The sequence below is a fragment of the Gracilinanus agilis genome, chromosome 2 (assembly GCF_016433145.1).
Source record: "Gracilinanus agilis isolate LMUSP501 chromosome 2, AgileGrace, whole genome shotgun sequence".
Lineage (NCBI taxonomy): Eukaryota > Metazoa > Chordata > Mammalia > Didelphimorphia > Didelphidae > Gracilinanus > Gracilinanus agilis.
Window position 1 is genome coordinate 329875968 of NC_058131.1, and position 25648 is coordinate 329901615.

The 25648-nt window shown below is 38.2% G+C and overlaps 1 protein-coding gene across 1 annotated transcript in view; it reads right to left on the reverse strand.

Annotated features, from left to right (window-relative positions):
* The window catches only part of PAPPA (pappalysin 1), a 293056-nt gene that overhangs the window by 51862 nt on the left and 215546 nt on the right, over window positions 1-25648 (reverse strand). The window contains exons 14-15 of the mRNA XM_044664273.1: window positions 15521-15689; window positions 1976-2159 (exon numbers count right to left, since the gene is read on the reverse strand). Coding sequence (XP_044520208.1) covers window positions 1976-2159; window positions 15521-15689 — 353 coding nt within the window. The remainder of the gene's footprint in view (window positions 1-1975; window positions 2160-15520; window positions 15690-25648) is intronic.

Sequence of the window (25648 nt, forward strand, 5' to 3'; positions counted from 1 at the left end):
AGAAGAGAGGTAAAGGCTAGGCAGTTGAGGTTATGTGACTTGCCCTGGGTCACACAGTTAAGAAGGGTCTGAGTCCATATTTGAACCCAGGACCTCCTGTCTCTAAGCTCTCAATTCACTCAGCCAACTAGCTGCCCTCTCTCCATATACTCTTACAGATATAACTCATGAATCAAAATTAACTAAAGTGAATTGAATTGTTCTAAACTGAATCAAATGAGCTTGACATGAGATAATTGCAATTCTTCTTGATTTAAGTTGATAGTGAGTTGGATTAAAAACTTCATCAAGACTCTGAACATTTTTTATGACAGCTTTCAATTAGTTCTATCACTGTTTGTGGCTTACTGCTAATGAACCACACACTCTTCTTAGTTCCCTTATAGTACAAGTGAGCATCCTCCAGGACAGAGGAAGATCTATGCCCATGCTTTTCTGAGAACAGTCCTATATTCCTGGTCAGAACCAAAAATAGGTTCTGATTTTTTCTGTCAGATAATGATCTCATCACATGTGCTCCCCTTCTTAGTTTCTTTGTCTAGGACAGTTTAATCAGTAAATACAGAAGGAGCACAGGTTATCAGAGCTGGAAGGCACATAAAGTTATAGAATTTTAGAACTGGAAGAAATCCTAAAGCAAAGAATGTTAGATTATATGAAGATTATACATTCTGTTAGAACTGGGTGTGATCTTATTAGTCATCTAGTCAAATCATTCAATCAACAAACATTCATTAAGTATCTACTATATGCCAGGCCCTAAGCTAAATGCTCAGGCTATAGAGAAAAATAAGATAGTCATTGCTTTCAAAGAGCTCTTGGTCTAAAGGGGAAGGCAATGTGCAAAAAATTGACTGTGGAATAATCTTGAAATAAATAAATATGTATGCACACATACATATATATAAGAATACTGTATATATAAAATATATAATAAAATAAAACTATATATAAGATAAACTTGAAATCAAGAGTGAGGGCACTAGAATTAAGAAGGATCAGGAAAGGCTGGATCAAGAAAGTGAGATTTTAGCTGAGACTTAAAGCCAGAGAAGAGAAGTTGGCAAGAGGAGATCTAGTCCAAATTGCTTATTTTATAGATAAAGAAACTGAGGCCCTAGAAAGGGGATGTGAGTTTTTGAAGGGGAAGCAGATGTTCCAGTTTGAATTCTATTTTATTCTTTTCATTGTCTACATTGCCTCCTTGCCAGATTTCATAGGAATCTCAAGGGACAAATATCCTTGTCAGTCTCTTCAATGTTTTGTTTTTGTTTTTGTTTTGCCTTTTAACTTGATAACCAAGGACACTGCATTAAATAAATGTAGTTAGTTGAGAGAGATCAGTGGCAAATTAGCCTCTGGTGTAAAGAAAACCTTGCTTATCACCAACCACTATCAAATTTTTGGTTATAAACAAACATACTTGAATAAAATACATATACAGGTATTCCTTCCACGTCTCAAAGGTTAGGGGTGCTTTACCCCTGTAATCTGAAAATTAAAGGGAACATTTTTTGGCTCTTTCTTCATACCAGAGGCGTCTGAATTTTTTCTTTTTCTTGTGTGTGGTGTTTACAATACCTTATTGTAAAACTTGAGTTAAGTAATTGGTCACAGGCTATATATTTTCTAAACCTTTTCTGTGTTGTCTGCAGCTTCTGCAAAATTACCAAAAAATTCCCATTTAATTTCTTAGCCTGACCCATGAAATACTGAAACCATGAGGGGGAAAGTCATGCCGTAAAATGAATATATATTTATAGATATATATGTATACATTTTAATGCATGCTTTAGGTGGACTATATATAAGCATACATAAAAATGCATATATACATATATAACACATATTTATACATGCATATAAATAAATACATAAATAAAATGTGTGTATGTGTTGCTTTCTTTTTTCCTTTCAAAAGTTTATCAATGTTTCTAATAGTCTAAAGTGAGGAACTATGAGAGATATATAATACCTTTTAGCTGAGCTGGGGGACGGCACTGGAAGGAACATTTCTTGCCAAATGTGGTACCTTCAAGACAGGAGAATGTGGCTGGGTAGACGTGATACTGGTCAGGAATGCCACAGTCCACAGGTTCACATGACACTTGTTTGTTCCACTTGCCCTCAGTGCAGGTAACAGTGACACTAGATCCTAACTAAAAGAAACAGAAACGAAAATTTTTAAAGAGAGGAACAAAGGAAGGAAGTAAAAGTGAGTTGATGTATTTGATACTCTTACACTCTAGAATAGAAACTGGGGAAGATGTAGCATCTGTCCAGTGTGGCAAGTTCTTTGGAAAGTCAGGAAAATAAGGCTCTAGTCTTGGTTCTGTCACTATACAATTGTGTGACTTTGGATAATTCAATTCTATTCCATTTCTAAGTCTCAGGCTGCTCATTTGTGAAATGGGGACCATATGTTTTTGTCTTACTAACCTCAAAGGATTAAGTGAGACAGTGACTCCAAAGTGCCAGGAAGTATTAAAAAAAAAGTTCTACAAGTGGCTCAGTGGATAGAGGCCTAAAGGCCTAATGATGGGAGATTCTGGATACAAATCTTGTCCCAGAAACTTCCTAGCTATGTGACGCTGGAAGAGTCACTTAACCCCAAATTACCTAGCCCTTACCATTCTTAGCCTTACCAATATTTAGTATTGATCCTAAGAAGGAAGGTAAGGGTTTAAAAAATTATTTTAAGCTATTCAAATATATAGGCATAAGGGGGCAGCTGGGTAGCTCAGTGGATTGAGAGTCAGGCCTAGAGACGGGAAGGTCCTAGATTCAAATCCGGCCTCAGACACTTCCCAGCTGTGTGACCCTGGGCAAGTCACTTGATCTCCATTGCCCACCCTTACCACTCTTCCACCTAGGAGCCAATACACAGAAGTTAAGGTTTAAAAAAATAAAAAAATATATAGGCATAGTAATTAAACAGTCTGTTTTATTCTCAAGTGGCCCTCCCTGAAAGCAATGAGTTGGTAGTATAAATGTTAGGGCTAGACAACTTGGGCTCCAGATCCACAGAAAATGTATATTTAGTAATAGCATTAATGGAAAACAGACAAACTGCTAGATTTGGCAGCAGGATATAGTGAAAAGTTTTAGAGTTGGAGGACCTAGGTTCAAATCTCATCAATGATACTATGTGAGTGACCTTGGGCAAGTCACTCAACCACTCAAGACCTCAATTTCTTCATCTGTAATATTAGGAGAAGGCTGAACTAGATGGCCTCTAAAGTCCCTTCTAGCACTAAATCTATGATCCTATAGTACCATGATCCAAATACTGGTTATTCCATCTATTATTTAACTGCCTGAACATCATCATGTCAAGTTGCATCATCTCTCCAAGTCTCAGCTTCTTCCAAAGTAAAATGGTGATAATAATATTTTTCTCAATTTGTTGCACCAAGTTCTTACAAAAACATTTTATAAAATTAAAGTTTCATAGAAATTATTGTATTGATGTGATAGCTATTATTATTATCCTTATAATGCCTTGCTCTGTATCCTTTCCCTCTTTTTCTTCTATCTCTCCTTCTACTCTTTTTCTTTTCTTTTTGCTTTTCTCTTCCTCCTTCTTGACTCCTTTCCCTGCTTTAGGGCTTCCAGGTGTTCCCAGGGGCAATGCATAGCACCTCTGGGGACTCTTGGAGCTAAAGATCTAAGAGGTCTCCTGGGAAGAATCCCGAAAGGTCTTCCTCACTCATTCCCCCTGACGTTGCTGCTAGGAGATACTGCCCCATTCTCTTGGCTGGGCAGCTGTGCCATAAGTGACTTTGGGGCCCTTTTAATGAGAGTAGGGTCCCAGTTCATTGGCTTAACTCTGTCTTGGGTCATTAGATGCTGTTGTCTAAATGCCCTCTGGGATTTCAGTTGGATGTAGTTAGTCCTCTTCTTTTTCTACTCTAGATCCTAGGGCTGTGGGTCTACCAGCTGGGGCTTCTTCTACAAGGGTATGGAGTGGGGTCCCTTCTGGGAGGGAGAGTGGGAGGGGAGAAGGGAATGGAGTGAATATTCTGTTCAGATGTCAGAGAGAGCTAATATAACTAGGACACATTGGGAGTTAACTCTCTTATCATTACATGACCTCTTGGGCAAAACTTGGAGTTCTTAACCTGAGTTTCATTAACTGGTTTTAAAAAATGTATTTTAATAACTACATTCTGATATAATTTCTTTTGCAATCACATGTATTTCATTTTATTCCTTTAAACATATGATTCTGAGGAGTCCTACCAAAATGCCAAAGTGTCCATCTCTCTCTCTCTCCCTCTCTCTCTCTCTCTCTCTCTCTCTCTCTCTCTCTCTCTCTCTCTCTCTCTAAAACACACACACACACACACACACACACACACACACACACACACACACACCAAACAAACAAACAAACAAACAAACAAACAAACAAACAAGGTTCCTGGATTAGATAGATCATAAAAGGGAGACAATTCAGGTTTACACAGAAGTAGAAGAAGGGTATGAACAAAGAATGGAGAGTGCTAGATAATTTTCTTTAGGATATTTCTTTTTTATATTCAATAAAAGTAGCATTAAAATTCTTCCACTAATGGATGCTATATGTCTGCTAATCATGAATCATATGATTATGAATTTAGAACTGGAAAGAAGCTTAAAAGTCATCTGGTTACAACCCTTCTTTTGCAGATGAAGAAACTGGAGTTCCCCCACAGAAGTTAAGTTACTTGCCCAGGGTCACACAGAGAGTGTTAGTGGTGAGAGAGGCAATTTAAGTGATCTTTCCAAGCTCACATTGTTGGTAAACATTAGAGGCAGGACTTGAACTGATATCCTCTAACATCAAAGTCAGTGCTTTTTCCACTATAGCACACATGAGATATTCTGATTTTAGAAGACTCCTATCTTTAGGTGATTCAAAATTCAGTGGTAAGACTATCCATATCCTTGTAGCATGTTACCATTAGGAAGACTTCCCTGATGCCTCAATTTGCTATGAGGCTTTTTCTCTCTTCAGTTTTCCTTGTAAGGCACTTACTGGTGTAAATTTTGAATACCTTCCTATAAAATGTAAGCTCCTTGAAGGCAAAGATTGTTTCATCTGTGTCATTTTATCCCTACTAGACTTTGCAGGCATGTAATAAATGTTTGCTGAACTGAACTAGATATACTGTCAAGATGATACATGACTTGGAAAAGAAGTAGCCTATTCACATAAGAACAAAGAAAACAAATGGTTATAGATTAATGATGATGATGATGATGATGATAACAGCTAGTACTTATATAGTAATTTAAAGATTGTAATGCACTTTACAAATATCTAACTTTATCCTCACAAATACTCTGGGAAGTACCAAAATTATCGCTATTTTATAGGTAAAGAAACTGAGGCAAGCAGAGATTAAATGACTTGACCAGTGTCACATAGCTAGGAAGTGTCTTTGGTAGAATTAAAACTCAGGTCTTGACTCTAGGTACAGTGTACTATATACACTGCACCACCAGCTGCCTAGATGAACTTAAATCTATGAAATAGTGGCAAAATTCATAGGAAGACCCTTAATGAGCAGATACCTCCTCTTTGGAAAACTGATAGGAGGGGCAGTGAGATATGGTGGGAAAAATCCTCTCCCTGATGTCAGAAGACATGGGTTCAAATCTCCCTTCTAGTGTCTAACACCTATGTGACTCTGGGCCAGTGATAAACTCTTTGGCTGTTTCTTCATCTTGAAAGTGTGTTAGATTGAGGTGGCTTCTGAGAATACCTTCAGCTTGACCTCTTTGGACCCAAAAGCATACAAGCTGAGAAGGCAGACAGACAGGTTGCTATCCCTATCCGAGGAAAGATTATCTATATTGCTAAGTGTCTGGATTGATTATAGTGCTGGATAAGATTTCAGTTTTTGCTTTTGTTTCTGTTTTCTTACTAAATGGAGAATTCTCAATTACATTGACCTGCTTCACTGACTTAATCAAAAGTAAACTCAAGTTTCTTTAGATACTATGGTTAAAACAATATATTGGCATATTGGTCCTGGACTCTCTTTATGAAATTAACTCTGAAACATTATCTCCTTTTGTACTAACACATTCTAACCCTGTTCAATTTTTATCTCCATAACTTTCTGTAACAATCATATTGTACCCACTCTGTTCTGTACAAGCTGTAACAGTCTTTGGACAAATGTAACAACATTCTGTACTAGACCTGGATTTTATTGAGAGGTCACTCTCTTGATTGAATGAAATTGGAAATATTTTTTCCTCTCTGTTCCCATGAGCAGAAGAATCTGAGTCTCATTTTGTTGTCGTTAATAATAATAGTAATGATTCCATTTATAGAGTGTGTGAAGGCTTACAAGAGAGACAATGTGGAATAATGGCTGAGGGTTCCCTCAGGGAGAACTGAGTTTAAATTTCACCTGACATACACTGAGAATCATCCTAGACAAATAATTTCATTTTTTAGTATAGTCACGCCATCCCCAACAACTTTCTAAGACTAAAATGCAGAGAAGTTGATTTGAATTGACAGAGGAAGTTTTCTCACCAAGGGTTCTATGCCCCAATAAAATCACACATGTGGACCCCCCAAAAAAGCTGTTTTACATAGTAATTCTGTGAAGTAGGTAATATGATTAGTATTATATCCAAGTTACTGATGAAGAAACAGCCTCAGAGTGATGCAATGAGTTACCCATAGTCACATGGTATTATGATTTGAACCCAGGTCTTTTGCCTCTTTCCAACATCTCATTTTTGACCAGACTACAAATGTAGTTCCCAAAGTACACTTTGAACATATATATATATATATATATATATATATATATATAATTATTATTATTATCTCTCTTTTGGCAGGCGAGCAGGAGCCAGATCACAAGACCCATCAGTTTGACTCTGTCTCTTTCTCAACTTCATCAATAGCTCTCCAATTATAGGGGGTGGGGAATTATAGGGAAGTTTGGTAGGTGAGTTAGACTCAAGGGAGGCAAAAGAGGTAATGTGAAGATGACTAAGACTCACAGAATAAAAGAAGCATGCCATTCTACAAATGTTCACTGTCTGAAATCTAGGGAATCTGAGAAAGATATTGGAGAAGCAATACGGCACAAGGGAAGGAAGAACAGATTAAGAATTAGATGACCTGGATTCTAATTCTGGCTCTACTACTCACCAGCTATGTCACCTTTATAAGACTCAGATTATTCTTCTGTGGAATGAAATGGTTGAATTGGACCAAGTCTAAAGGCTCTACTTTACAGAGACATTCTATAATTCTCTGTAAAATAGGTATAGTAAGAAGAAAAAACAGCATAAAAAAGTCAATAGAATAGAGATGGAAGCAATCCAAACCCCAAGAGAAAGATAGTGCTTAGAGGGAGGGAGAAGCCACTGGTAACAATGCCAAATGAGTGACAGTCATCACCTGTGGCCTTGAGGGTTTCACTGAGGAGAAAGGCTGGCCAAATCACAGGAATTTTGAAATGCCAAACATTGATCTGGGATTTTAAAAGCAAAGGATTTTTTTTTTCTCAAGCACACATCAAAGGAACTTGAAATTCCTTAGTGCCAAAACACCCTAATTGTTTCCGTAGGAGTCTGGACCTGCCTGTATTTGATACATGGATATGTTCAGAAGGGAGAAAGCAGCCAATGGCCTGGAAACTCCCATGTGGGCACCTTTTCAAAGGCAGAAGCATTGTACAAATAGGTCCTGCCAGTAGCAAGTTACAATGTCTCCTAGGGCAGCGTAGGACAGCAGCAACAAGACACTACACTGCCTTGGGCACAGAGCCGACGTCAGAGCTCTAATGTGATATAATCCCTAGGGTCCTCCCATTCCCATACTCTATGTCTGTTACTTACTAGATGCACCGCATCATACAAAAGCAAGTCCAACCAATCAACAAAATGGTTTATTCATGCCTGGTTGAGTAATCCAATGAAAAAAACTGCACTGTTGGAAAATCTTATCAAGTCACAAATCAGTTATAGAAGTGACCTTTGAGATCATTTGGATCACATATTAGAGCCGAAAGGGTCTTTATAAGGTAACCTGACCTAGCCTCTCATTTTATAGATAAGTAAACTGAGTCTCAGAAAGGCAAGTGGAGATTGACCCAAGGTAATGTAGATGATGCATTACCAGATCCTCTGCATCTAAATCCAGTGAGCTGACTTTCTCTTTCCTTTTCTGTTTCACTGGCCTGATCTCACCACCAAGGTGTATTTTAATGTGGAAGACAAGTAAACAATTAAATGATGTTACCATTTCTTAAGTCCCTACCATGTACTAGGAGCTGGGGATACAAAGATAAGACTGAATTAATATTTGCCCTCCAGAAATACAGAAGCCTCATGCACAGATATAGGTATATGTAAAATAGACATCAGGTAATTTTGAAGGGAAGGCATATCAGTTGAAGAAATCAGGAAAGGTTTCAGGTAGAAGAAAATTATAATTCATCTAAGTCTTGAAGGAAACTAGGCAATCAATGATATGGAGATTAGGGATGTGTCTGTATGTGGGGGGTCATTTTAAGCATGGAGGACAGTTAGTGCAAAGGTATGAAGTTCCATGCATAAGGAACAATAAGAAGGCCAATTTGACTGAACCACAGAGTAGATGGAGTAGATTACACTATGTAATATGGCTAGAAAGGAAGGTTATGGCCAGGTTCTAAAAGGTTCTAAATATCAACCCATATTAGAATCTATAGGTAATGGGGGAGCCACTGGTATTTATTAAGTAGAAGATTGGTCAGATATAACCTTTAATAAAATAAAGGTTTTGATTTAGTCGGGAAAATACACACACACACACACACACACACACACACGCACACACGCACACACACACGCACACACGCACAATATTTAATGACTTCCCATGCCTAACAAATACAGTTCAAATGTTTTGTGGAGGGTGTGGGATGAACTGGTCAATAAGGGCCCAGTCCTTGGTGCACGTACTGTACAGAATGCTCTGTCTGGTATCAATCCACAGAGAGCTTTAGTGAGCCTGTTTCTGAGAGTCTATGATGGAGGGGCCTCCCTTTACCTGTCTCAATTCAAAGGACACACAAACATGCTCTGACTATTCCCAGTCAGTTTTCTATTCTGGGTGAAAAACCTTATTATTGGCTTCAGTTATAATTGAGAAAATATAGAAAAGGTGTAAATAGACAAACTCATTCTCTCTGTCTCTCTCTTTGTCTGTCTTTGTCTCTTTCTTCCCTCCTTCCCCATTTTCCCTTACATCTCCTTTCCCCTGCTTTACCTCCCCTTCTCCTGTGAGCAAGGCAAGAAATGCCATAAATCTCTGATTGGAAAAAGTCTGAGCAAACAACTGCCTTATCTCCCTATCTGCCCTGCCAAGTGGCAGCAAAAAAAATATTTTAATTAATTAAATTAAAATTTTTTTAAAAAAATCTCTATTTCTTCTTCCTCTATTGTGTCAATTCTTTCCTGATTTTAGATGAACAAGTATCAAACAAGGCTAATCCCTCTTCTGCATGATAGTTCTTGAAATATCAATTAAAACCACTCTAAATATTCTCTTCTTGCACCTTAATATCCCTGGTTCTTCAACTGGTCTTCATATGGAATGATTTTCAGTCTTGGCATGCTGGTTCTCCTCATCTGGATGCATTCCAGTTTGCTAACATCATTCTGAAAATGTGGTGCCCAGAATGGAATACAACATTCTATATGTGATCTGATCAAGGTAGAGAACAGTGGGAGAGTCACATATCTCATTCTAGAGACCATTCTTCTCTTAATGCATCATTAATTTTTTTGGACTGCCATGTTAACCCATGTTGGATTTGTAGTCCATGACCACTCCAAGATTTTTTCACATGAACAGTGCCTTGATATTTCTCTTCCATTCTGTTCTTATATGATTTTTTAAAAATACACAGTGGAATTTATGATCAGGATTCAAAACTAGGTCTCTTTTGACACCAAGTTCAGCATCCTTTCCACTCATAATGAGGTATCCTGATATTGAATTCTCACATAGTCATCCAAAAAACTATCTTTCTTAGCCTTGTGTCACCTACAAATTTCATGACCATACTATTTTATTTATGCTTTCATCTAAGTTGTTGATGAAATAATTGAAACAAATGGGTTTGAATTGATTCTCAGCGTTTATTGAGTCCTAAATACCAACCTATGCCTTTTTTTGTTATCTATATCTTTATTTTAAAAAATATCTATTTTACTAGGATTTTAAAAACATAATCCCCTAATGATTTCCTGCCTGCTCGTCAGCATGACATCCAATACCCCTTCATCCATTTTTTTCAAGGAGGTGATGGGACTTTTTTAGGGTACTTGGACTTTTCACTGAGAAAAATAGAATTTTACTGATTTTCTGTTTCTGTATCTTGAAGGCTTTCCATTCTCTCTTATAGAGAGGTTCATTAAGCCAGTACATATTCCTGATAACTCTCACTTTTTTCCAAGATATTTCTCCTTCAGTGGCAAGGAAGCCAGACCAGCACCCTTGAATTTCAAGTCTCTGAGTTTCTGGACTAGAGAGGTCAGTTTCTGAGAACCAAGAAAGGTAGCATTATAATAACAGCACTTGAAATTCGCAGAGCTTTCATCCCCAGAGGACTTCAAGTTTTTACTAGTTATATCAAATATTAATGGATCAGAGCTTTGCTCATGGCAGAAATGTAGTGTTCAAGGATCAATTTCCGGTAATAGGTAAAACTCCAGTAGCCATGGGACCTGGTGGTAAGGTGGCCACTTTATCTAATTTCCATTGGAAAGGAGGCCTGCAACAATCACCAGCTGGCCAACTTCAGCTGACATACCAAAAAGAAGGCCTAGGCCCCTCACCAAACTATCTCCTCTGTGTTACAAAGAGGCCAAATTTCATGGCTGACTGAAAGGGAACAGCACCATCTCTTGAGTGACAAACTGGTCTAGAGGGCCTGGTGTTTTCTCCTGGAGGTCCCTGCTCTCAGCACTGACCTCGGTGAGATCTGATGAGACCACACAGCCTGAAGTGTGATGGCGTCAGCCTTAGCTGTTGTTTTCTTTTTATTAGTTGTCCTTTGGGGGATGTGGATGAAGGGAGGACCACGAATGTCACCACCAGCTGGCATGCCTCCCCTTTGTTCCTTCCCCAAATGGGTTTTGCAAAAGGAAAGGTGTAAAGGGAAAACTAAAGAGGGAGACAGAGACAGAGAGACAGAAAAAAGAGAGAATGGAAGAGAGAAAAGGAGGAAATAAAAAAGAAATAATGCAGAGGAAAGCAGGAAAGAAGGGAAAAGAAATGAGGAAAAGAAAAGAAGAAAGAAAAAATAATGAAGAAAGGAGGAATGAAGGAAAGAAAGGAGGAAAGAAAGGAGGGAGGAAAGAAAAAATGGAGAAAAAGAACTATATTCTCTTCTGTCTCCAACTCCCCACCACATAGTCCAGTGTTGATTAAAACAACTAAAACTTAACCAAAACAATAACACTCAGTTTGGGGGGGGTGGCATTCTAGTAGAGGAAACTTGATTAAAGCCACACCTCCTTCCCATGGCCTGAAAATTGTGCTTTCTTCAGGAGATATTTCATGTGTGAAGTTTCTTTCCCTTAAAAATGCACAGCTGCATGCTCCCTTCCAGGTCCTCTCCTACCACTGCCCACTACTGTGCTCCTAATTGAGCCCACATGAGCGGCTGCTTTCTTTTCCTGGCATGATTGATGATGCCTTTGCACAAGGCAAAGGCACTGCTGGGTTTTAAATAACACCTCTCGGTTGGAGCAGCATCAGGGATAGGGAACCACGACAACTTGCAGGCCCATAGGAAGCAAGGAAAAGAAAGAGGAGGGAAGACTGTGAAAAGATCATTAAAGAGGAGGGTAATACAGGGCATAGGGGTCCTGGGGATCATAGAGGGGTAGGAAGATCAAAGATAATATGGGGTTAGAGACATCAACAACGAAAATGGAGGGAGAAAGAGAAAGGAGGGAGAAAGGAGAGGAGAAAGGGAAGGGAGGAGAAGAGAGAAGAAGGGAGGAGAGGAGAGGGAAGGAGAAGGGAGGAGCAGGGAATGGAAGGGAGAGAGGAGTAAGGGATAGAAGAGGAGAGATGGAGGGTGGAGATACTGAGACAAGGGTGAGGGAGGAGAGACAAAGATAGACACAAGCAGACAGAGAGGAAGAGACAGAATTTGGTACAAGGGTGAGTAATAAACTGTATAGAATATCATAGGGATAAAAGATTAGTAATGGATATTTATTCTTTCCCAATGGAAGGAAGACTCCCAATTTCTGAGACAGGTCCTGCTCTGTTACTGAAGTGAAGTGAGGTTCCAATTATGTATCTATCTATCTGTCTCTCTATTTGTTTGTTTGGTTTTTTGGCATGATCTGTGATTAAATCTTAAAGAAATTGCTCAAGGGTGCTATATACTGACATGCCCAATATGTGTCATGGGTGAGACAAGAACTCAGGTCTTCCCAACTCTAAAACCCAGGTTTCTATTTCCCATACTATGAATACAGATGCCTAAAATCTTAAGTGTTAGAAGCTACCCAACATGATATCTAGTCCTTTATTTCCCACAACCCAACATCTTACCTAAGGTATTATAATAAGATAGCAACCCAAACTTTTTAAAATATATCAAGTGACAGCATCTGTTCACTACCTTAGAAGACAAAATTGTTCCACTATTAGCTTTCCTTATATTGACCTAAATTCTAGTAACATTTCTGTAACCTCTACCTTTTTGTCCTAGTTCTGGTCTCTGGAATGCCATAGGATAATAATAGGAATGGGGTGCTTCTCTGAATGCTGAACTTGGATTCATAAGACTTTAATTTGAATGCCAGACATGACACCTAACTATCCACATTTGCCATCTTACTTCCAGGATCACTTCATATCCCTGGGCCAGTTTTCTTAGCTGTAAAATAAGGGATTTGGTTTAACAGAGAGTGCCTAACCTGAGGCTTGTGAATTTTTTTTAAATTTTGATAACTCTATTTCAGTATAATTGATATCCTTTGTAATCCAATGCATTTTATTTTATGCATTTCCAAATATTATTCTAAAATGGGGTCTAGGCTTCACTAGACTGTCAAAGAGGTTGTTGAAACAAAAAAAGTTTTAAAAAAATCCTTGGCCTGAATTATCTTTAAGGCTCCTTTCAGTTCTAAATTCTTTGGTCCTATGATGCCCTTTGAATCCTTACTTCTTCAGGCTTATATATCTCCAGTTCTTTCAAGCACTCCTTTGATTTGTTTCTGTCTTCATATGGAGACAGAATCAGCCACCCTGGACTCATAAAGAAAGAATCTTTGGCCTAGCATCTTAACTTGCGTGCTTTGGGAGATGGGCTTTTGTGATTCTCCCTACTGCCAAAGCAGATGCTGCCTCTGTCAGGCTGCCTTCGTTCCCCAATTCCCTAAGGCTTCTTCCATTTGGTGATGAGGAACATATTTCCAGTTCCACGAAGAGTTCTTATACAAACATGGGCATCATCAGGGCCCCAGTTGGTACTGATTACCAACCTACGTTGTCCCATTCTATTTCCAAACATCTTCAACTAAAGGATAACTTGGAATTGAAAGGCAAGGAAAAGAGGAAAAATGAGATGGATTTAACAAATGCCAATACCAAGGTGCAAGCAATAATAACCCAACCCTGAGCTCTATACCCAGTATAAAGGAAAGAAGGAACCATAGGCTGAGGTGCAAAGGATTTGAACTTTGAACAACTGATCACCCCACCTATGTTTTTTGCAAAGATTAAGACATGAAATAATAAAAAATTAAGACATGAAACAATGTTGAAGGAGAAGTGGGCAAGTTTCTAAAAGCAATGGCACTTCAATTTGATACCCTTTGAATGCCATCCCTCTAGAAATTCACTTGCCTTTCTTCGAAGGTTTTGGGAGCCATTTTACAGTGGAAGTAACTCCTATGCAGGCAGAGACTGATCCATGGTTGTGCAATAGTATTTCTTGTAAAGGCAACAATCAGAACCAAGTACTCTGCCTTAGTGCCCAAGCCATATGTAGGGAACTGCCAGGCTACATAGTCTTTGGAATCATTAATATCACCATGGTATGAAGAACCTTAAGTCCTTTCATTTCAATCCAATTTACACATGAAACCAGTCCTTCAAAAACTCTCCCCCTTGAAAATGCTTCTGAGAGTAATGAAATGTCTCTCCCTGCAAGTCTCACCCCTAAAAAAATTTCCCTTATTTTTGGGGAGACCAAGTTCGAATGTTTTGACTGGGAAAAAAATGAAGTCATTATAGGCATTTCTTGGCCTAATGATTCACAGTTGTTGTCCTATGCTTTCTTGAACTGTACTGAGTTGAAATTAGTCTCAATGCAGGTATCATCAAGACCATAAAGCCTCCTCTTTCAGGTTCCAAAGTTGTCCATTCTGCAATTGTGTTGAAAGACTTTATGTTTCCCCTCTATCCTGCTCAAATTCTCGTGACAAGTATAGTGTGAATATGATTATACCACCATTTGTTTGGAAATATAGAATTCAATCCATTCTCACTATACTGTACATTGAATTGTTGAGATTGGAATACCATTTGGAACCAAAAGATGAACAGGTCTTCTAAAGTAATGCCTTGTTATCCCAAGTCTTGGCATGTGATTGGGTGGGACTGGATGAAGTAGGAGGGTGGGGGGGTATAAATACACACAAATCCTCACCAAGCTCCAATTTGCAACATGCCTCCTGTTCTTTTTCCCAATTTACAGGAATGTAACATGGTTCAGGGAATAGCAACATGGGGCAGTGGAATGAATATTGGATTTGAACTCACAGGACCTGACTTAGAATCCTGGCTCTGCACCTTACTCTCTGTGTGACCATGGCAATTTACTTCATCTCTCTTAACTTCAGTTTCTTCATCTCTATAATGAACGGATTGAATCGGATGATGTTTAAGTAACTGCCAGTTCTAAATCCAAAAATTTCATTTATTCTTCAACTCAAAGGAGAATCGGTTTACTATAATGGAAAAGAAAGCTGAACTTTGAAGCAAGAGGTTCTCAGTTATCTCAGCTATCTCAGCTCTTCCCCTTATTAGCTTATTAGCTATGTGATGTCAGGCAACTCATTTAACCTCTCCAGGATTCAATTGTCTCACGTATATAAAGGTAAATAGCTCTATAGGACCTTTAAGGTTTCTTTCAGCTCTAGATTTATGAGTCTAGGCTACTATGAATCAAGTTCATTTATGTGAACATAGCAGAAAAAAATGACAGTGTCACAACCACGGAATCTACTTGGATTTTGTGTGGAGTCAGCAATGGTGTATGAATCACCCTACCTGTATGAAATTATTCCAAAAGGTATGGTCACAGCTGGATCGTGGAGGAAGTGGAGAGATTCCAATTTTTAGAAAACTGCTAGATTTTATGCATTGCAAATACAGAAAAAACATCAATCAATTAATTTTCCCCCTCCCCTCTCACCTCAAGTTTTGCCCCAGACCACTGGTTTTCCAAGACTACGGATTATTGGAGGGGGCTACTTAACTAACCTGACTCTTGATGAGGTCATCATCTCGATGAATTTGCAAAACGTAACCCATCTTGCAGCTGATAGTGCACTGAGCTCCATTGTACCGTTCACTGTTGGAGCAATTCAGGGATGCATTCTCAATATTCAGCTCTTGGCAGTCAGTGGCTTCACAGGAGAAGTGGACACAGCTGTCGAAGAAACAAGAAATGGGCTATTAGTGCACTTCCACAACTAGACAAATAGTGGCAAGCCAATGGGAAACTGAAGGCTGAGTGATCAAAGTCAAAAACAGATTGAAGGGCATGGGAAGGATAAACATGAATCTGCTACTAAATCTGGGAACCCTAGAACCAGGATACTCTCTTGATACTTAAAGGAAGTCATTTTAGGGCAAAAAAGAGGACATGCCACTTCATGCAGTACATAATAAACATAAGGAACTCATTACCCCTAGCAGTTATATAGGCAGTGAATGTAAATAGATTCAAGAGGGGTGTAGATAAATTCAAGGGTGATTGATCTGTAGCAAACTCTTAAAAGGAAGTAAGGGATGTTTGAGGTACATCTCTAAGCTTCTGACATTAGTAGCACACAGAATAATTGTGCTCTCCCACAAACTACCCCTCAGTGCTATATTCAGAGACAGAATCTCACTCAGTTAAAACAAGATTATGATACACAGACACAGACACAGACACACACACACACACACAGACACACACACACACACACAGACACACACACACACACACACACACACCCCTAAACCAGGAGGCTAGAAATAGATTTTAAAAAAATCTTACCTTTTGTCTTAGAATTGATACCAAATATTGGTTCTAAGACAGAAGAGTGACAAAGTCTAGGCAATAGGGATTAACTTGCCCAGGGTCATGTAGTTAGGAATATGAGTATGAAATCAGATTTGAGCCGGGTCCTGCCAACTCCAGGCTTGGCATTCTATCCAATGTGCTACCTAGCTACTCAGAAATAGAAATTTTACTACAGGACTTGCAAGTGTACAACTACCATGGTGACCTCACTTTGTCTCTGTGCCTTGGTTTTCTCATGTGTCAAATTAGGGTTGTACTACATGCTACTCAGCAATACAGTTATATTATGTAGTTTCTCATTGTCTTATAGTCTCCTCTATCTAAACAGTAAGGAACATTAAGAGACACTAATATGATGCAATGAAAAAAAAAATACTGGACCTGGAGTCAGAAGACCTGTTTAGCTGAAAGAAATGAGTACTATCTTTATGGTTACCTTCCAACTGGTATATCTCTTTTTTATTCTTGATTAACTCATAAAGAGAAGGTATGAGTTCATCAAAAGAGCAACAGATGCCTCATCCAGGCACAAGCGTTGGGCCCTCTGTCTTCTCAAGATGATATTGTTAGATTTCTTACTTGCTATTGTCAGTAGCTGTTGCGGCATGACAAAGGGTATGCATTAAGATGAATATGGTAAAGGATCAGGTTAGATTTGTTAAAACTCCCCAATTAACAATTAGCGATAAAAGTTGCAAAATCTTGCCTAGGGATATGTCATGTTGAAATGGACAAGTGACAAATTTGGAATCAGAGGAGGCAGAGGATGTAGGTTCAATTCCTGTCTGTCCTGGAGAAGGTCTTCTCTAAGTCTCCTCTTCTCTAGACCTTAGCTTTCCCATTTGTAAAATAATGGAGTTGAACTGAGTGATTTTGAAGGTCCCTTCTAGGACCAAAATGATAAACCTATGAAATACCTATTTTTCCTGGATGTTGCATGTCCTATCTTGCTTGGCAAAAAAAAGAGGCCTGGAGTAGGTAATTTCAAGGATACCCTTCTATGATTAAAATACTGAGAAAAGAGTGAGCTTTTATCCTTCACCATCTGGATGTACTGGTAAAGACTGTTTAATACTGGTAATATTGAAATGACTACAAAGGTCAAATGTGTGCAGTAAAATACACAAAACTTTCCAGAATTGGGCCCCAAATCAGCTTTTGAAACCCAAGACCATCATATGGGTGACAGTGCTGGATTTGGAGTCAAGAAAGACCTAAGTTCAAATCTTTCTTTAAATACTTCCTTAGCTATGTGACCCTGGGAAAATCACTTATACTTTCTCTCAGTTTCAGTTTCCTTACATGTGAAATGGGGATACTGATATCTCTTATACTTAGCTCAGAGGACAATCATGATGATCAAATGAGATAATATATGGAAAGAATGTTGAAAGTTTAAAGCATAATAGGGATAATATTAGAACTACCTCCCAGGGTTGTTGTAAGAATAAAATGAGATCATATTTATAAAGAGCTTTATAAATCTTAAAAATGCTATTTTTAAACATTTAGTATTGTTATTATCACTGTTGCTGTTCTTATTATTTTCAACTGCTTATTATTTATTTATTATCATGTGTATCATTATATTCAACTTATTATTATTATCAACTGTTATTATTTCCTACTCATCAGCACCAGTTACCCTACATACCATGCTCATCCCTGCCACTGGACTTTTGACTGACCACTGCATCTTGCCTATTACTTGCCTTTCTCCTCTCTGACTGTCTAGATCTTCTATATTCCTTAAATCTCAGCTCAAATCCTATCTCTTCTTTGAAGTCTTCACTGATAAATACAGTATGCAAACATTTCTGTCTCCTTTAGATTCCCATGCAATTTATCATCTGATCTTCTTGATTTGATTACATTCTATAAGGTATCATTTCCCAATAATTTCATGAGGGTTAGTTCTTTTTCTCCACTAAAATCACAAACTCTGGGTCTGATGCTTCAGTTTGAGTCTATGTTTGCATTTTTCAAGGCACCTATTGGAACAGGGCTGGGGATCATGAAGTTATATATTTGCTGCTAAAAGAAACCTCAGAGGACACCTAGCCCTATCATTTCACATCTAAGAAATTAGAAATTGGCCAATTAGACAGCTAAGTGTCTAAAGAAAGACTAAACCCCCATCTTCCTGATTCTGAGTTCAAAGATCTACTCACTACACCATGTTGCCTCTCAACTTCTTGATGTGTCCTAAATCTGAATGGCATTTGATAGCCTTTGATTATATATAAATGTTAGATAGCTCCAGGTTATAGAGACTGCTCTCACCATCTGGGATTTCAAATTCTTTAATGAATGATTCTTTGGCATGTTCCAAAGTAAATACCTTAAAGGAGTAGATCTTCCACTGGAGCTATTTCTCTGAACAGAGAATGTTAAGAGTATAGACCATAAATTTTAGGTTATAGAATTCAGAAAGTTAGAACTAGAAGAGAACTCAGACCATAGAATGTTACAACACAGAATGAAGAATGTTAGAACTGAAAAGGGATTCAAAGATCTCCTTGAAGCATAATTTAAAAAAAAAAGCATTGGATTTGGAGTCATTTGGGGAGTTAAATCCCAACTCTTCTACCTTAAACCTACCAAGTTGATGCTTGGAAAGCTATCTTATCTATCTCAGCCTCAGTTTTCTCCTCTGTAAAACAAGAAGGTTGAATTAACTGATGTCTAAGGTCCCTTCCAGCTTTAATCTTTTATAATCCTAAGATTTTTTTCTGTAGACTAGAGAGAAAGCTATTTGTCCAAAGTATACATTAAGTTGGTGGCAGTTATGTATTTTGACTACTTAGTTCATTATCTTAAAAACCTGGAATTAAGGACCCTCCTCCAAAAAAAAAAACCCTGAAATGATCAGTGTTTAATTCAGTATATCAAATAAATATTGTTGTGATCTTTGAAGTCCTACAACCTTGAAATGGAAGGCAACATGTATTAAGTAACGGATATGGAACTGTTTTGATTTTCACTGAAATATTCTTATTTCCACTGATTGGCCCTTTGAGGCCCCAGTAAAAGACTCTAAGACCCTTTCCCCAATTCCTTGAAGCCATTGAAATATACAATGAATTATACAATACCTCTAAGAGGGTGTAATTCTATAGTTAATATGAGAGGCACTGGAACCAAACAATGCAACCGTTGACATTTTGTAAGCAAGCAAGAGGGAAAAAATAATAATAACCAAATGTTTTCAATGTAAATAGATCTTCTGTGCAAGCTACTGCTTTGCAGCCTGCTCCCCTGAATTACTTCCCCATAGTGCAGTGGTTCTCAATATGCAGTCAGCTAGAACACCTGGGTTCAATTCTCGAGTCTCGTCAACATATTCTGGGAACCCCTGGGAAAGTTGCATTCCCTCTTTGGGCTTTGGTGTTACCAAAAGGCTAATCAAGGGACTGCCCTCCTACCTGGCCACATTCCCAAATCTATCCCATCTCCCAAGCTAATTGTCTTATTCATTCAGTAAAGGCTAGTGAGTGGCTCAAAAGTTGCTGAGTAAAGCTAACTTTCTATCTACATTAGAGACAATGTGATATTGTGGAGAAATAGAAAAGAACAATGGATTTGGATGGTCTGGGTTCAAATTCAGATTCTTCTATTTACTACCTGTGTGGCCTTGGCCAAATAAATTCTCAGGCCATTAATAAATATTTCTTAAGGACATAATGTTATGTGCCAGACACTATGCTAGGTGCCAGATTATGGATACAAAGACAAATCCATACCAATGCCTGACCTCAAAGAATTTACATTATATCAGTAGGAGACAGAATATGTGTATATACCTATACCTATATGCATATAAATCTATACATAAAATATGTACATATCTATATTTCCATATTAAATTAGTCAAACTTCAATTTCCTTAATCTGTAAAAGTAGGTAGATGATCTCTAAGGTCTTCTGTCTCTGAATCATATGAGACATCTATTGTATTTTCAATGACTTTCTCCTCAATCCCCCTTGCCCATGAATAAAAAGGAAGGAATTCCTATACTTACCATAAACTTAGAGAATATGACCTTTAAAAACTTTTCTAGCTCTGGCATTGTATTATTTACAATTTCATGACAGTGAGAACATGTGCTTTCAACCTTTGGTTATTGATGCACTACTGAATCTCTTGAGATATTTCTATAGTTCCCGAGAAACCTCTTCACCCTGTAATTCACACATTAAAAGTACCCCCTGCCTCTAAAGTCTCTTCCTCTGATTGTCTTGTTCATCCCAAAATTTCCATTTTATGGAGGAAGCTCAAGGCAGCCATGTATTCATTCCTTTCCAAATTGTACTCCCTCCTGGGACTTCCTCTACAATTCCTCACATTGTTTTTTCTCCTCTTATCTCTTTCAGTACCTTTTTCTCTATAATCTTTCTTCATTACTATATTAGCTCCTTGAGGACTTTTTTAATGCTTGTATCAGTATTCCAATGACATAACACTATGCCTGGCATACAGGAAGTACATAATAAATGTTTGTTGACAACATGAAGTGGAAAAAAACATTAAGCCTAAAGGCATTAGATCTTAGTTTGAATTCTAATTCTTGAGAAACAGGAGTTAGTGAACCTTCTTTGAAGCTTGGTTTCCTCAGTGTATACAGAGGAGCATAATAATTGCATTCTCTACCTCATGAAAAGAAAATGTTTCAAGAAACTTCTCAGATGTGTTAAAGAGATGTGAGATATTATCTATTTTTATTCAAAGATAGCCAGTTTAAGATGTCTATCAACTTGCTTCTATAACCATGTTATTTAAAAATTTTTTTGGAATAAAACAATTTAGTCTTGGAGAAAGGATTAACACTCCAAGTATATGCCCAATTTGAAGAGAAAGGAAAAGAGGAAAGGGGGAAAGAAAGGAGAAAAAGAGAGAGGAGAAAGAGGGGAGAGAGAAGAGAGAGAGGGGAGAGAGAAGAGAGAGAGGGGAGAGAGGAGAGAGAGAGAGAGAGAGAGAGAGAGAGAGAGAGAGAGAGAGAGAGAGAGAGAGAGAGAGAGAAAAGAAAGGACTAGAATTTTACTTATATGAATAGGAAATGGAAAATAGTGAAGGGGAGGGAGGCAGAAGGGAAAGCTGGGGAAACAACAAGATTTAAATGGAAACAGAATTATTTTTTCTGTTAAATTCTCATAACTGAGAAAAGCTTGAGATCTCCCCACCCCCACAACCCAACTAGGTTAAACTATCAATGAAAAACTAATCAATTTTTGGTGTGGGTTTTAAATGTATTTACATTCTAACTTAAGCCAACATTTTGAGTAAAATCTTTATTTGATCAGAAACAGCCTTACCATTGGCAATCCAAATATACTTAAACCATATATAACAAAGAATGACAAGGGGTGTTGTCTAGCTAGTAGAGAGAGGGGCCAGGATTCAAGGGGCTGGCTAAGCCTGAACTTCTAGATCTGCCTCTGAAACACTGTTTGAATTTGAATGGTGGGCCATTTTCTTTGTAGAAGTAATAGTAACCATAACAGCAGCAGCAGCAGCAGTAGTAGTAGTTGTAGTTGCTGTTGTTGTTTTAATACCATATGGTAAGAGGAAGAGGAGGAGGAATTGTAGTTGTAACACCATATAGTATTATTATAATATATTTAGGATCATTCCGGAGAAAAAAAAGTACTCTCAAAATATTCAACCAGAAAATGAAAATTTTTAGGAAGGAGATAAAATAACCTTGATATTAGAAAGAGATTTTGGGCTTTTATCACTGTTAAAGAAGGCTAGAAATTAGCTCATGAAATAGAATGAACAAAAATACCAAAAGTGAATTGGGTTCAAATTGTAGCTCTGGCATTTTGTACCTCTGAGTTAGGTTACGTATACTCTTGGGTCTCAGTTTCCTATTTTACAGTGGAAGGGAAGAGGATTAGAGTATGGAAGGTCCCTTTTTGTCCTAAATCTCTGATCCTTCGAGTAAATGCATCTATAGGCTTCTCCTTCCTGCTTGTCATTGTCTCCAAAGTGAATACTTGAAAGGGAATGGTCTGACCTTTTCAAATAATTGATAAACTATTCATTTGTCCCAAGATGGCTTTATTTAATGAGTAATGATTTTCAAATTACATGTTAGAACTTAGGCACCTTCGGAGAACTAGGGTCATGATTGCTGATGAGTAAAATCAAAATCATGTTTATCTTGAATCAGAGTCTAACAAAGACTACTGAGTGAAAGTATTTGGCCTCAGTCTTAACCTCTCTAAAACTTTCTTCTGATGTAGCTTTAATATGAAGAGAACAGCTAACTGCCCAATACTCTTACTTCTTGTAGACATACAAATCTTATAGACATAAAAAATCCAGAAATGACCAATATGGAAAGTACTTTATTGATCATCTAATCCATCTTTCACTTTTCAGAGAGAAGCCTATGGCAGAAGAAAGAAGGCAAGGGCAGAATAGATCTTTATTGATTAGCAACGGATCACCTGGGAAACTTTAAATGTTAAAAAAACATCTCATTGAAATACACACATGGTAGGATACAGTTAAAGGGGAGACACTTGAAGACATTTTACTCAAAGTTTTCCGTTTTTATATAGCCAATGGATGTCTAACACCTTTCTAGATGCTTTAATACACTATTTTGTTCTAAAACCATTGTGTAGCAGAAATAGCACTGAACTGGTAGTCAGACTTGGTTTGACTTTGCTTTTGTACCTCTGTGTTTGACCTTAGTCACATCTTTCCTCTATCTGGGTTTTTGGGGTTCTTTTATGATTTGTAAAATGAGGGGGTTGGACCAGATTACTTTTAAGTTCTCTTTTAGCTCTAGAGGTTATGAAATGTTACCATATTATTTATTTATTTGTTGTTTGGTGGTTGTTTTGAGGGCCGCCTCCCTAATTATCCCAGGCTGGAAGACCACTGATAATTTATGAACTGGATCCCATTAAGAGTTGGGATGAAAACTTTTGACCTGCTCTGGACTTTTGGACCTGGCCCAGCTCCCCTTTCTAAAGTAGTCTCATGGCCATCCCCCACCCTCACTCCTGGGTGCTTACCACATTGCTGTAAGTCCCATTACAGTTCAGAATGCCCAAGTCCAAATGATCCACCAGTCTCAGCCTCCTCAGCAACAAAAATTACAGGCTTGCACCATCATACCTAGCATTAATATCACTTCTTAAAGAATGAAAATTTTAGATATTCCATTTTAAGTGAAAATTTACTTTTATTCTGAGAAAACTAGAGTAAAAAGAATAGGATAAGAAATTATGGAGTTTGGGGAGGGATGTAGAGAAAAAAATAGAAAAAGTAGATCAAAGTGAGGGTGACTATTTTTAAAATTTTTGAAGAGATAGAAAATAATAAGTTTGAGATAGGGCAGGGAGAAGGAAAGAGCCTTGGATAATTGGTTTTATCCATTTATTCTACAAAATGAGCATCTATTATATCCTACATCTTAAAAGAAGGAAAGGTTTCAAAGTAGATAAAGAAAGTACAAAGGGCATTCTGGACAGAGAATAACTAATAAATTTATAAAGGTGATAAGTCCAGGGTAGAGTCCATCATCATGATTTGCTGTCTCCTGGGGACTATTTTATCTCACTCCCACCTGAAAGAATAAGCCTTTTCCTCTCCTCATACTTGGGAGAAAGTATAAGCAATTCATTTTGGCAAGGGGCCCGAGGTCCTCTTTTGTTGGAAGTAAATCCCAAAGTTTATAAACAGTACAAGGTCACCCTGTGTCCCTGTCATGGTCAGCATGCAGGCCTGCTGTCCCAATCCCTGGAAGGCTCAGCCACAACTCATGAAACAAACTCAAGCTTGAAGAAGCAAAACCAGGGGTGGAATGGTTTCAAGAACAAAAGCCTAGAATCTGGGTTTCCAAAAGTTACTTTTCTCTGTTATAACAGCCCTGCTCAAGCTAGGCTCCCAGGTCTGAATATATTTTTGTGAAGAAGGAATGAGGGGGAAAAATTTTAAAGAAAAAAAAAAGATTTTCTAAACACACAGTACTTTGCAGTTCAGAAGCTGTTCAATTCCTGCTTAACACTGAATGAGCTAGAGAAGTGGGTGAACAAGAATAAGGCACATAACTCACATGAACACTCACTCATACAGACAGCCCCAAACCTCAGCCTTTCTTTACTTTCAGGTTCTCTCTCTCTCTCTCTCTCTCTCTCTCTCTCTCTCTCTCTCTCTCTCTCTCTCTGTCTGTTTGTCTGTCTCTCTCCATCTAATTTGTGCAGTGGGATCTGGCCATCCTTGCGACAACTGGACCTCTCATTTGAAACCTGAACTTCCTTTCTTTGGGCCTCTGAATTTATAGTTTATTGCACAAAGTGATCAGAGACCTTGAATCTAGGTCAGAACACACTGACTGGATTGATTTAGTTCTAGAGATATTCCTCTACCTCCTCCACCCCCCTCCCTTAGCACCCAGTCTTCTTTGCTCACCACCACCTCAACTTCCTCTATCAGTAAAGTAAGAATTGAAAACTCAGACACTATAACCCAGCCACTCCATCTATACACATATTGCAAATACCTCCACAGATGTTTTTTTGTTTTATTCTTTTTTTAAGAACTGTCTGCTCTTTGTTAGAAGAAATATTCATTAAACTTACAGCATTCACATCATTACTACTATGATTGCTGCTGTGTCATTCATAGAGATGTTCGTTAGTCCTTCCAGTGTCTTCCCTGGTTCTTCCAAGCCCAAATCCTATCTGGTCTTTAAATAGTGTTTGTATGCTCCAAGGGTAGCTGCAGACCATAATTATGCTCAAAGCTATGGTACGTATAGAAGGAGGCAATATCCTAGTGAGATATTGTGACTAAACAAGGCATTCAGTTATCAAGTTTGGTCAAATGACAGGGCACCAGTATCTCAGGGATGGCATACTGAACAATTTATATGACATGTAATCCAGAATTTTTACATCATTGTGATACCTGCTCATGCTTGTAACAATAAAAAGAACCAGTAACCAATGTTACATAGAAGGGAGAGAGAGAGTCTGTGTGGTGACTCTCTCCTCCAGCTCTCCCCTCAGGGCCAAATATGCACTGGGAGACTTTCAGGGGGTGTCACCCTGAAACTGGGTGACCTGGATGGTCATGCCACCCCACAAGAGTTGGGGGTGAGGCTTCCCTATATGACGAGGTATGTGGTACCCCAATCCGATTCTGGATCAAGGTGGGATTCATACAAACCTCCCCCGATCAATTAATTTCACAGCAGGGGTCTGGCTTCAAGATGGAGGCAGCCAGACCAAACTGTGGTTTCCCTCTTCCTTGTTGTCTCTCAGGCACTCTGAAATGCTATCTGACTGATGAATGGCTT